Source organism: Schistocerca gregaria, chromosome X, assembly GCF_023897955.1.
Source record: "Schistocerca gregaria isolate iqSchGreg1 chromosome X, iqSchGreg1.2, whole genome shotgun sequence".
NCBI lineage: Eukaryota > Metazoa > Arthropoda > Insecta > Orthoptera > Acrididae > Schistocerca > Schistocerca gregaria.
This window is the reverse complement of record NC_064931.1, coordinates 209,991,385-210,005,765: the sequence shown is the minus strand read 5'-3', so window position 1 is coordinate 210,005,765 and position 14,381 is coordinate 209,991,385. Positions and strand designations below refer to the sequence as shown.

The following is a 14,381-nucleotide window of genomic DNA, read 5'->3' as shown; positions in this document are numbered from 1 at the left end:
CTTTGAGAAAAATGAAAGAGGAGCAGAGAACACACATATATTAGTATTGTCTCAATCTTGTAACCCAACACAACTTCTTAAATTTATTTCTAAGATTTCATTTTAAGTTTAACCATTAGCTTCTTTAAAATTATCTACCAGCAAACACTTCCAATGGGCCTAGCTGACACTCTTGGCGCAACATTAACAATTTGTGCTGTGGTCACCGTAATCACCGATGGGTGCGGGCCTGGTGTGGAACTGTATCTGCTCTGCCTGCAACCAAGATGATGAGCATATACAATTTCCTTGAATCAATGGCAACAGCACTGATAAAAAGGAAACAAGAAATGTTCAATGTGTTTGGGAATTCTTTGGAAACACCTACCTACCTCCTGCAGGCCCTAATTACAATCTTGCTGAAACTTAGTTGATTTCACAGACTGTCCCAGTTGACACTGTTCTGTGTCAAGAACTTTTATTAATTCATTAGTGTTCAGGACAACAGATAACCCTTTCACCAAGTCAAATACACTTGATACGGACATAATTGCCAGTACCTGATTCCTGGTAACTGCACGGTCTATTACTCGACTCAGTGCCTTTAATGCCACCTGCAGATATGATGATTCTATTCACATGTATTCAACTCCTCATTCTCCACTTGTGTACATTATGCTTTTAGTTTTGCCTAGTTTAACAAGTGTGTCACAATTTTCACACAAAAAGATTCAAAATTATGAAGTATTTGCATTCAGTTTTTCTAAAGCTGTCTTAACAGCTGAAAGGTAACAACAATTTAGGATTTATTTTGGAATACAAAAAAGTAATGAGAATTGGGGCAAAACTAAATTACCTACTCTTATGACAGTATTAATTACGCTACAATTCCAGATAGCAATTCGAAAAATGCAATGCTGAGAAATTTTCACATACTGTGAAGTATAGAGCTAATACGAGTTAGGTAATTTAGAGCACCCCTCAAATTTATTTCATGTGCACTTATTTACTCCTTCTAGTCAATTACAGAAATAAAAAAATATTGCAATTAACATTTATTTTTTTAAAAAACATAACATACAATAACAGTCTGAATATAACAGACAATTTATTTACACAATTTTTTAATACAGGGTATTTGTAAAACTGGCACCCAACTTGCTGTGATGTTTGGGAAGAGGAAGGGGAGGACTTCTTAAATTCTGCATTGATAATATGGCTTTTGAAGTGTGCCATTTGAGGAAATATCCAAGGATTAAGAGACAAATCTTATTCCACCATATGATACTGAACTATTAAAATGCAGAAGAGCTCATACAATCTGGTGGTCAGTTTTTGACTACAACATGTTCAAAGCGTTTTCTGAAAGTGTTACAGGTATTTTTGAGATACACCGCTACATTCAGCAGTCAATAAAGAAATTACACATATTTGACACTCATTCTCTTCTCCTCTATTGAGAAAATGATAGGCTCCTGCTTCCCAGTAATAAATTTCAATAGCTTTCAATTAAGAACATTTCATAATAAATGCAGACTCTCATTCAAGGATGAACCCACTTTCATGCACTCAACTGCACCAATAAAAAGCTTAATAGAACAGAAATCTCTTTTTCATAAAGAAACCCTTGCCAAGGGATCCTGACAAGAAGTACACTGACTCTCATTTGGTCCAATGTTACAGTAAAATACATTGCTTATTAAAAGTATGCAGCGACAAATGATATTCACTACTGTGTTTGCCAATATTTACAAAATTAAACAAACGAGAAGCGAAATTTGAAGGTTGTGAGTTTATAGGTTAACAATATTTAATTAGCGGAAAATAGGGAACATTAGAACCATATGTATACAGTTAGCCAACATGATATGAAATAATGACTTACTAAAAGTTCTTCTAAGACTTAAATCAGGTATAAATAATAAACAAATAATTTAAACAAAGGTGTGTGTGTGTGTGTGTGTGTGTGTGTGTGTGTGTGTGTGTGTGTGTGTGTGTGTGCGTGCGTGCGTGCGTGCGTGCGCGCGTTTTATCACATGAATTATAAGACACTGAACATTAAATTTAAACTGGTTTTTAAAAAGTTTGTAGTGATGCCAGAAACATATAAAAAGTGACATATTTATTAGCAAAATATATAATAATACCAAAATACTTTTCTAATCTGGCAATCAATCCCTGATGTTTTAAATATTAATAATTTTTTTTAAAAAAACCTGTTTTTATTATTATTTTAAAAAAGAGGGTATATTTCAGATAGTGACATGTAATGCACCAACTGCTTTGCCTGCATATTTCAATGGTTTCTCCATATCATCCACACTGACCTTTATATTTGTATTAATATTCTTTTACCAGAGAAACAGTAATACCTGATATTTCTAGCGCACATTTTTGTAACTTCTTCTTGCCGTAATTAGGAGCACATATTTGAGTTCGTCATGAACGTTTTGATATTGTCATCTATTCATATCGGTTCTTCATGCAATGAAGCCGACACATTCCATACGATCTTGGAGAATATACAAATGAATTATGTGTAATGAATCAATGACTCTTAGCCTAACAGGGATGATTCTTTACAACATCATGCTAGGTCTTATTTCCATATGATTTAATTACTGTATAGTTCAAGAACTGCAGTGGTAAGTAGACAGACTTACATCACCCCTATTTAATCACTCTTGGAGGAAAGTACGTTTTGATAATGATTCATCAGAATCGGAACCAGTACTATTCCTTGGAGAATCATTACAGAAAACAATCAAATTTTAACTGCCAACTTTCTGTCATCAAAGACAGTGGGTAGTACCAGAATTACACCCTATAAGCAGAAGAGTTTTGCAACAAAATACAAATGAACAAAATAAATAATGATATTCACATAATAATTATTGTTCCTCAACATTTCCACTGCAAATTAAATTTGCTTGGAAGTACTCTTTCGTCTTATTTCTCAAGACTAGGCTACTGATAAGTTTCTAGTACAGATACTCTCTCAAAGTGAACATACAACTGGTTGTTTATGGATTCAGTTCCTTGTGTCTGATCACTGTGTCTCCGACTATATTTGATGGAGTTTTGCAATCGGAGTAAATGTTTTCACATTCATACAATGCAGCACAAGATACATGGGTGAGATACAATAGCTTTTGTACACTTGTGTGTAACTGTTCTACAGCATGGAAACAGAAATAATATGTGGCATAATGACCAACGTCTGTTTGTAATCTGTCTCGTGTTCTATTTCATCAAACAGTTTATCTTTTACATGTGTTTCCACACATATTTCAGAGTAATGGATAGCCAACAAAAGCTGCAGAGTTGTCGAACATATTCTACAACACGTAAATGTCAGTAGGAAAGTGAAGAATTTTGCAGGCATGATTGATTACTAGTGTTCATACAGTTTTCATATACAATTTAATTTAGCTTAAAGAGTGTAACACTTATTTATATTTTAGGAAAACTAACACTTCATTCACTTATTTACTGCTCTTGAAAAATCATAACTCTTTACAATAGGCTTTCGGAAATTATTTGTTCCTGGTAGCTGAGCAGTACAACTACTCATCAGTGTCATGGGACAGAAGAGTGAGTGAATGATTGTGTGTGTGTGTGTGTGTGTGTGTGTGTGTGTGTGTGTGTGTGTGAGAGAGAGAGAGAGAGAGAGAGAGAGAGAGAGAGAGAGAGAGAGAGAGAGAGAGAGAGAGCGATGAAACACTGTTCAATAACTTAAAATAATCAACAAGCTATCTACATGCACATCAGTTGGGGCACCCAGTTGTGCAGGAAACCAATGCTTTCAAACCCCCCCCCCCCCCCCCCCACACACACACAAACCTTTTTTCTAGAAAATGTACAATTGTCAATGACCTACATTCCCATCTTTCAAATATTCACTTCCTATTTATAGCTAATTTAGAGGATAAACCATATCCCATATTACAGCATTCCATTACATACCACAAATGAAACTTAGATTACCCGAATAGGTAGTCTTATGTCTAATTGTTTTATATATCCATGCTCCATACAGTAAATGTCAATAAGAAGACTCATTACAGGAATTCAATTTCAATTATGTAAATAAGTAAGTCTGGACAGTGTGGCATAAGAAAGGGGAACAAATTTGTTTAGTTCATATCCCTTTCAGTGATTGGTACAGCCAGAAAGTCTCTAGATTCAGCAATTTCATGCCCTACCAGTATAGATGCAACTCTTTCATTCATGTATTCCATTTTGAACAAACTGCTTTGTATCATTTTTTCATAACTCAAGTGAAAATAATCTAAGACACACTAAAATTTACACAACCAGTGTATTAATCAATACTTTTGGCAAAGTTAAAAAATTCTGACCATAAACAACTTCACTTCAGGGCATGGTTGCTTCCACCAATAGATTAGTGAAGTTTTTATGGAGGATTTACCCAATAAAGTCAACATGCTGCAACTTCGTGATTAATTTATATATTAAAAAATCCTCACGTTGCTGACATTCGCTTGAGCATTCTTACAGTCGCTAAATGTACTCTCTCTCTCTCTCTCTCTCTCTCTCTCTCTCTCTCTCTCTCTCTCTCATCTGTTGGATATAGTACACTTGTGAATTACTCACATTGAGCTCAAATACTTCATATACTTCTTTATCACCTGAACACGAAAGATTGAATGTGAAGCTGCTGGGGTGTTTACTGTTCTGCAATGATACAAGAAATGGGGACTTTTTCAATGCTCACCAGAACATTCCATTCTATCTCAGTCTCTATTTATAGTTAGCTGGTACTGTGACATCGAAATCAAGTAGATGTATTTAAGTAACACTGACAATAAACACACTTAAACTTTTCTGTCAGCTGTTATATACAATACTGCGAATGCAATGTGTAATGGTACAAAAGCCATGCGTTATGCAAGCTTTAACTTCACGAGAATCCAAATGTCACCCACATTCCACAAATTCAGATATCTCAAAGCAGGATGCAGTCATGCTTCTCAGATACAGGCACCCAACACACAAACAGTGCAGGGATATCATTCTAAGTGATTACAGGCACCAGTCACATTTGCAAACTGGACTGGTAGTTGCTCTCACATTAGAGTTAGCATGCTATTCTCCCACTATGGTACCACTTCCGCCAAAGCAGATGCAACATAATATCAAGAAGGTATATGTCTTCCCTATTTTTAAGGTAAACTAAAGCTACACAATCATTACCATATGTAAAGGACTGCGGAATATCACAGCACAGAATTTAAGAATTTATTTAGTGTCTGATAAATGGTTTTAAGGCAGCTGTTCAGCCAGTTACAGATACAGCACATGTGCTTAAAATTAATAACTTACTATGAAATAAATCACACAAGCTGCATTGGCATTTTTCATCTACAATCAGTCAAGATGTCCCATTAATTAAAAAACATTAGTAAAGATGGCAATACATTCTGATAAAATTATATTGAAGTCAACATACATTAATATGCAACTGCTGCAGATCCTGTTCCTCAAAATACTGATGTGTCAGTAACTCACAGTTTAAATTACTATTTCTGACTAATACTCGTGGCTCACTTTCCATTTAGGCATATTGCAAAGAGGGGAGACACAGTGTCTACAATGATTTTTTTTGTCAAATTCCAACACAGACAATTATTTCAAATATGCTATTAGCCCTCATGTAGCCACCCAGCCATTGCCAGAAAGGCTTGAGTCTCTCAAAATTAAACAGTTGTTTTAAAAACAAAGCAGTCAAAACTTACAATTATTTATAAAACACATTTTGCTGTTTACATGACTCACACATATACAATTACAGTAATATGCATCCTGGCTGAATGTACAATTATCACCATAACATATTACTAAGAGCAGGACTGAATACAACATGAAATCTTTGGTTATTTCTTCAATTTGCCACAAAAGCAATTTTCAGTGTCCCTTCTTTTATTTAATCACATATGATGACTCACAGACTAACAGGAAAATGCATTAGCAAAATAAAAATATGGAGAGGTCTGACATAATTTGCCCTGTTCATGCAAAGTTTTCAGCCTGGGCAATAAAACTTATGTTCATACCCACATGCACTGGAACTCAGACATACACAAGTATCACAATTAACACAGAACATACAAAATTATATATCAGAATACAGTTACTTAAAAAACCACAGGAAAATTAAACAAAGAACTGAAAATGAATGTCACATTGGATATCTATCACATTTCACAGCTCAAAAATATTCCAAAAATTTCCTCCAACAACACACTTGAAAGTTCATATTTTAAAATATAATACTTTAAGAACTACACTTTTACAATAATTTTTATCACAAGAGTATATTTGGTCACCACTTTTACAAACACCTTGCACATGAAAAATTGTTATGAGATTTGTTCTCGTCTTCAAGCCACACGCTCATATTGATGCACGGGTGAGCGCGAGAGCAAACACACACACACACACACACACACACACACACACACACACACATATCTACATATACACAAAACGAGAATTTCAGTTTAGATATTTGCGGCACTTTCGTGAACCACAGGTACATGGTATTTTTACATCCTCAAAAGGAAATTTGTAATCATATGTCAGTTCTTCTCCTTGTGGAATCCTACGAAGTGCAAATATTAAAATATGTTTCTTCCCCAGTATGTCCACCACCCGAGAATAGCAGTTGGGCTGAAACAAAATAAAGATGGAATTGCAACACACAATCTTAATGGCCAATTATCCTTACTACTAACAATAAAGATTGGAAAAAAAAAATGAGCTGATGTAACTAAGTAATACTCCATACATTAATGAACAAGCTCAGAACTATAATTCAGCACAAGGAGCATTTACATACAGGATACTGGCACTGGGACAAAGTTGATGCCACAGCTGCTCTCATTCATGTCCTACTAGAGGCAGATCTGGAGAGCTAGCAGCCTGACAAAAAACGTCAAGCACCCGGAAAGGGAGGAGAAAATGACATGAAACTTCACGGCTTCAGATCAATTGTGATGTTACCACAACAACTACAAAATGGAATTTAAAAAAATGAAATCAAATTTGCATAGAATTTTGCAGTAAGAGCACACTCATCAGTATGATATTGTACCCCCTGTGGCATTTATACATGCACCGATTCAGTTGTGAAAGGTGTCATAAAGCTGTTGTATTCTCTCCTGCAGCAAGCTGGTCCACAGCTGTTGCAACTCATCCTTTATATCCTGGGTACTGCCACTGGGACGAAATTGATGTCTCAGAGTTTGCCCCCATTTCTGTTTTATATGGTGAGGATGCAACATGTCCACGATTTACACTTCTGTTGTCCAAGTTCCCTCAGTCTCTACCAGCCATAACCTGAAATCATATCCGATGGCTCCCCATGTCACGACACCAAGAGTAACACCGCCATGACTCCAAACTTTGGAAGAATGGGACATCGCTGAACAAAACGCAACACCATTCATCAGTGGTCTACTCTTTCGGGATATGGCACCATTCCAAAGATAGACATCTGTGCTGTGTCAATGGCAACCCACACATGGGATGGCAATTACCTAATCTGACTGCTGCTAGTATCTGACCAGTGCTGCAGGGTGACACAGAATGTTGCAGGGAGTCCATTACTTGCAATCAGAAGTAGCTGCAGATGTGAAAGGGTTACAATATGTTTGGTGCACGATACGGTGATCTTCCCTCACAGTGGTCAGACGTGGTCGACCGGAATCTTGACGAGAATACCTGCCTCACATTCCCATGTAGCCCAATATCAGGCCACTGTTACGTGCAAATGGTCAACAGATCTAGATATTGGATGACGCAACAAGCTGGCCAAATGGAGACCTACGATGAGGCCCCTTTCACCCTTTCAAACTCCGTCAAGGTGCTGCTAACACTGTCTCACCCAAGTCTGCAGCAACTCCCTGTCCTTCACTGACATGGAGACCTTATTGATGTCAGAAATTCAGTTCAGGATGGGACTATGAAGGTTAGTAGAATGCCCCACAGGTGTCCACTCACAGAAGTCTTGAAGCACAATATCCAGAAAAAAGGCTGTAATGTTTTAAGCGTAGCTAATATGCAACTCATATATGGTCGTAAGTAGTATTCCAGCATACAAGCTAAACAGCTTAGTCAGTGGGGTGCTAGAATGTCATACAGCCAATCCGTGTTCAATCCTACCTGCAAGATCAATTTTATTTTGTTTTCTTAATTGTTTAAAAAATTATAACAACTTTTAAATATAGTTAATGACCTAAGATATCATCAATTAAATCATCAATACTTTCACTTTGTTTATGAAATGGCTGCCACAGGCTATTTAAATTTTGTATTACATTCGTCAATACTTTATTTTTAAAAAATTAAATAATTTCACATGCGTTTTTAATGGAGGTAAATTAAAATGTTAATTACTATCATTACAATCTTATTACAAAATTGGGCGACCTTATAAGCTGTGGAAAGGTTATAAATATTCGCTGTAAATTCGAGGAACTGGTGTCTTTGTAAAAAAGTGCAGTTGCTCTATTGTACATACAAACAAGCATATGGTCAGGAAGTGTCATGGGCTGCACAGAACTAATTGAGCAATGGGCCTTACCTGCTACAGTGCCAGTTCTTTCCTGACTTTCACAGACACTGCAGGATTATGTACTGTGAAATATTATCAGAATTTGTACAATATTGTGAATTAAAAATGTCTGTCAATGAAGACACGCCAAAAGTATCAGAAGCTGCAGATTCATTATATAGTGAAGTGTTGAAGATGATGTTAAAAGATGCGGTTATTTATTATAAAAGCTTGCGTGCTTCAAATAATTTGATTGCACTGGAATCTTGAACGATAATTTCTCATGAAGCCTGCTGATAGGTGAAGAAATTTACAGACTTACTATGAAAATATTGTCTGAAAAAATGCTTGCTACTGCTGATAAACTTGCTCACGAAAATGAAAATTGTGAAGGTGAACCATTTGAAAAGTATGAATACCACATCTTATTGGATGAATATGAACCAGAAGAAAAGAAGGCAAGATAGGTAGACTGTCTTTCTTTGGAGCATGAAATTAACATTGTTCTTATTGCAAAGGCTCACCACAGGTGGTAACTAAAAAAAAAGGATGCAGCCGGTTAAGAAAGAAGGAACACTTATCCCAATGGGAAGAAGAAACAAAAAAAGGAGGCTATCAATTTGATAAGTACACAGCAATCAGTTCTTGGATGTATCATCATTTTGTTGAAGCCCACGAGAATTATTGGCAAGTGTTTATACAAAATTTACAACAGTGCGCTTTAGCAGCAGCACTGGTTTACAAATTTTGAATTTAAAACTTCTGACAACTGGGTCCATAGATTCAAAAATAAGTATGATTTGTCAGAAAAGAGAGAGAAGATTTGTTTCAAGGAAAAAAAGCGATGATCGAAGACATCTTACTTGCTGCAGACACTTTTTGAAACCAGATGTTTAAATTGATACCGAATTTCCACAAAGATTTTGTTATCAAAACTGACCAGGCAAGTATTTATTGCAGAAAATTTAAAAATTCATTTTGCTCTCTATTTTTACAATTCTCTGATAAAATACTTCGATTTTGGTTGTTTTTTTTTTGCAGGATGTCGGTATCAGTTGGTGTACAACAGGACTCAGGCTGTCAAAGAAAGCCAAACTATTTTCATCAAATGACACGACTATCTGAAAACATTCTACCTCAACTGTGTGTGTATTCACAAGAGGCAACCAGTAACACTGGACCCCAAGTTCAAAAAAACAGAAAAGAAATTATAAAAATGTTGTAATATGTCTTCCAAATCTGGCAAGCTAACAACAGAACCGTACACTGACTTTCTCACCCAGTGTTTGAATTCTTATGTGGGTCAAGAACAGCTTCTGTTAGCTATTCACTTTTAGGGTGAACAAGCAAAGCCTGAATTATACAACATAGTCTTTCAGAATGATAAGAAATCACCAACATGTACAATTAAAGTGGCTCCTCTGATATGTACTGCACTTGTTCAACCACTGATGTCTATTTTCATAGACAAGAAAAAACTCTGAGAAAGTGTATACAAAATTGTGCTTATCATATAGAAAATGAGAGACACAAACACCCGTGAAGACTGTATAAAAATTTAATCAATAGTCCACCATCAGCTCTCAATGCCAATTTTTAAGGAAATGATCCGATATGCCTGGTTTGCTTCCAGGCTTCCTGATGAAAGACAAGTTCTCAGGAACGTAAGTGAAATATGTTTTTCCACAGATCTTTTAAAAGAACATTGTTCCTGTAAGCAATCATCCTTCAAAACTGTGCAAGATGGCAAAGACCTCTTGTTTTCAAAGTTTTTATGACAATTATCATTCTGGTACTTGCACATAAAATATGAAATTGACAAATGAACACATTATTGCAAAAATTTTATATAATTGAAATTCTGCCAAGAATTTTGTGACAGTGGTAATTAATTTACCTCCACTGAAACACATCTGAAATTATTCAATTTTTTACAAGGAAAATATTGGTGAGTGTAATTCCCTTTTTGAATAGCCGTCACAGCCATTTCATAAACAAACTAAAATTATTTATGATCTAACTAATAATACTTTAGGTCATTAACTTTACTTAAAAGTTGTTATAATTTGTAAGATAATTCAGAAAACAAAATAAAATTGGGCCTGCAACTAGGATCAAACCCAGATCGGCCGCATGACATTCTATCATGCTACTGACTGAGCTATTTCACCTGTATGATGGAATGCTACTTCTGACCGTATATTAGGTGTGTATGAACTATGCTTAAAACTTTACAGCCATTTTCCTTGGAATTTTCTAGATAGTGCACTTTAAAGACTTCAATGAGTCGATGCCCTTGAGGTATACTACTAACCTGTGAAGTGTCATCCCGAATTGAATTTCCAAGACCGGAACGTCTCCTTACGATACCATTCAATATCTGCTACTCTTCAGACCCTTTATTTTCTCTACCATTCCTGGTAAAACACTGAACACTAATCCACTCTGATGGTCACTCTACCTGCGTTAGAGAATTGTAACTCAAATCATTTACACATACCCTAATGGGGTGCAACTGTAAGTTGACTTCCGACAATGACGTCTGTGTGCTTCACTTTTTTCGTTAGGTGCTATATATCAGACACTGTGTTGCACACAAAATTATCTTGTTATTGTTACGTCAAAGGATGCAAGAAGCTGCAGTATGTGTCTCAAGTGACTTATACTCTAAACAAAAATCAAATGAATGGCACAAGATTACATCACTGATGATTTAAAAAGCAAACACCCTGTTGCAAACATAACCTATGTACAAGGGCATGCTGAAAAGTAATGCCTAGTTTTTTAAAATAAAACTAACGTTATTAACATTCTACATCTTTATTCTTCATGTCTACATATTTGCAACCCCCTGCCGCAAGAGGACTCTGAATGTAGCGTGTAACAACTATGACCATGCATGGGAAATGATGTGCTGCAATTGAGTTTTAATTTGAAGAGTTCATTCAAACATGGAGAACCCTCTCCTTCAGCATGACAATGCCAGACCACACACAAGAGTGATGCAACATCTGTAAAAATCCGACGCCTTGAATTCACTGTCATAGATCACCCTCCATACAGCCCCAACTTGCCCCCACTCAATTTTCATCTGTTTTCATCTTGAAAACTTCACTTTAATAGTGATGAAACTGTGCAAGCAGAGGTGAGATTGTGGCTCCAGCAACAATGTGAAACATTCTACAGTGTCAAAATCAACAAACTCGTGTCTCACTGGGGAAAATGTGTTTATCACCACGGTGAGTACGTTGAGAAATAAGTATGTTGACATGAAGAATAAAGATTTAGAATGTTAATAACATTTGTTTTAATTAAAAAGCTTTAAGAGTTTTCACATAAAAAATGCAGAGGCATTACTTGTCAGCATGTCCTCATTCATTTCATTTCCTGCCAACAGCCACAGATGAGCAAGCATACATAAAATATGGAAGCCTAAGTATCCAAAGGTTCACTATGGTGCATGTGAATGCTGATAGTGAACCACTACGGTTAATGTGGGGCAGTTCACTAGTATTTATTAAGTGTCCACACACCTATAAGAGGACATTAGTTTAAGGTGTGATCACACTGTACCTTTGTGTCGGCTTGAATTCTGCTGAGGAAACTTTCAATGGGATGTCCGAATGACTGTGGAGGGAACCAAAAAAGGTAGTGATGTTTGACAAGGATTGATGGAGGATGTTGAAAATGATCAAAGAAGGGCGGCTCGTTTATCACTACATGGGGGTGGGGGGGAATGTTGTGGATATGATAAGTAAGCTGGGGTGGCAGTCATTAAAACAAAGGCTATATTATTGTGTGTGTGGTCTTCTGTTGGACGTATCTGACAGAACAGATACCTTAATAGTAATGATAACCTCAGTGTGGTTGCACAAAATGTCTGAACTCCTACAGGAATCAGTTAAAGGGGCATGCAATGAGGACAATAGATGGTAGTGAGTGTGTGTGTGTGTGTGTGTGTGTGTGTGTGTGTGTGTGTGTGAAAAGTTAAGAATTTGGGTTGCAGGGAAAGTGTGTCCAGATAGCTGAAGCGGTCAAGGTGATTACAAGCATAAAGCGAGAATTCTGGGTTCGAGTCCCACTCCGGCACAAATTTTCTCTTGTTGCCACTGAATTTAATTCTATGCCCAATTGCGGCTGACATCTGTATTTCTCTTATATCAAGTATATAATTTTATATATGACCGCTGTAGATTAAAACTGAAGAAACTGCAAAAAGGTGGGAATTTAAGGAGATGGGACCTGGATAAACTGAGTAAACCAGAGGTTGTACAGAGTTTCAGGGAGAGCATAAGGGAACACAAATGGCAGGAATGGGGGAAAGAAATACAGTACAAGAAGAATGGGTAGCTTAGAGGGATGAAGTAATGAAGGCAGCACAGGATCAAGTAGGTAAAAAGACGAGGGCTAGTAGAAATCCTTCGGTAACAGAAGAAATAATGAATTTAATTGATGAAAGGAGAAAATATAAAAATGCAGTAAATGAAGCAGGCAAAAAGGAATACAAACGTCTCAAAAATGAGATCGACAGGAAGTGCAAAATGGCTAAGCAGGAATGGCTAGAGGATAAATGTAAGGATGTAGAGGCTTATCTCACTAGGGGTAAGATAGATAATGCCTACAGGAAAATTAAAGAGACCTTTGGAGAAAAGAGAACCACTTGTATGAATATTAAGAGCTCATATGGAAACCCAGTTCTAAGCAAAGAAGGGAAAGCAGAAAGGTGGAAGGAGTATATAGAGGGTCTATATAAGGGCGATGTACTTGAGGACAATATTGTGGAAATAGAAGAGGTTGTTGATGAAGATGAAATGGGAGATACGATACTGCGTGAAGAGTTTGACAGAGCACTGAAAGACCTGAGTCGAAACAAGGCCCCGGGAGTAGACAACATTCTATTAGAACTACTGACGGCCTTGGGAGAGCCAGTCCTGACAAAACTCTACCATCTGGTGAGCAAGATGTATGAGAGAGGCGAAGTACCCTCAGACTTCAAGAACAATATAACAATTCCAATCCCAAAGAAAGCAGGTGTTGACAGATGTGAAAATTACCAAACTATCAGGTTAATAAGTCACGGCTGCAAAATACTAACGCGGATTCATTACAGACGAATGGAAAAACTAGTAGAAGCCAACCTAGGGGAAGATCAGTTTGGATTCCGTAGAAATATTGGAACATGTGAAGCAATACTGACCTTACGACTTATCTTAGAAGCTAGATTAAGGAAAGGCAAACCTACTTTTCTAGCATTTGTAGACCTAGAGAAAGCTTTTGACAATGTTGACTGGAATACTCTCTTTCAAATTCTGAAGGTGGCAGGGGTAAAATATAGGGAGCGAAAGGCTATTTACAATTTGTACAGAAACCAGATGGCAGTTATAAGAATTGAGGGGCATGAAAGGGAAGCAGTGGTTGGGAAGGGAGTGAGACAGGGTTGTAGCCTCTCTCCAATGTTATTCAATCTGTATATTGAGCAAGCAGTAAAGGAAACAAAAGAAAAATTCGGAGTAGGTACTAAAATTCATGGAGAAGAAATAAAAAATTTGAGGTTCGCCGATGACATTGAAATTCTGTCAGAGATAGCAAGGGACTTGGAAGAGCAGTTGAACGGAATGGATAGTGTCTTGAAAGGAGCGTATAAAATGAACATCAACAAAAGCAAAATGAGGATAATGGAATGTAGTTGAATTAAGTCGGGTGATGCTGAGGGTATTAGATTAGGAAATGAAACGCTTAAAGTAGAAAAGGAGTTTTGCTATTTGGGGAGCAAAATAACTGATGATGGTTGAAGTAGAGAGGATATAAAATGTAGACTGGCAAC

The 14,381-nt window shown here is 36.7% G+C and overlaps 1 protein-coding gene across 2 annotated transcripts in view; it reads right to left on the bottom strand.

Moving 5' to 3' along the window:
- Nucleotides 1–1,019: 1,019 nt before the first annotated feature.
- The window catches only part of LOC126297780 (histone-lysine N-methyltransferase trithorax-like), a 221,568-nt gene continuing 208,206 nt past the window's right edge, over nt 1,020–14,381 (bottom strand). For both annotated transcript variants that reach the window (XM_049988962.1, XM_049988961.1), the window contains one exon: nt 1,020–6,672. In XM_049988962.1, coding sequence (XP_049844919.1) covers nt 6,499–6,672 — 174 coding nt within the window. In that variant the 3' untranslated portion in view covers nt 1,020–6,498. The remainder of the gene's footprint in view (nt 6,673–14,381) is intronic.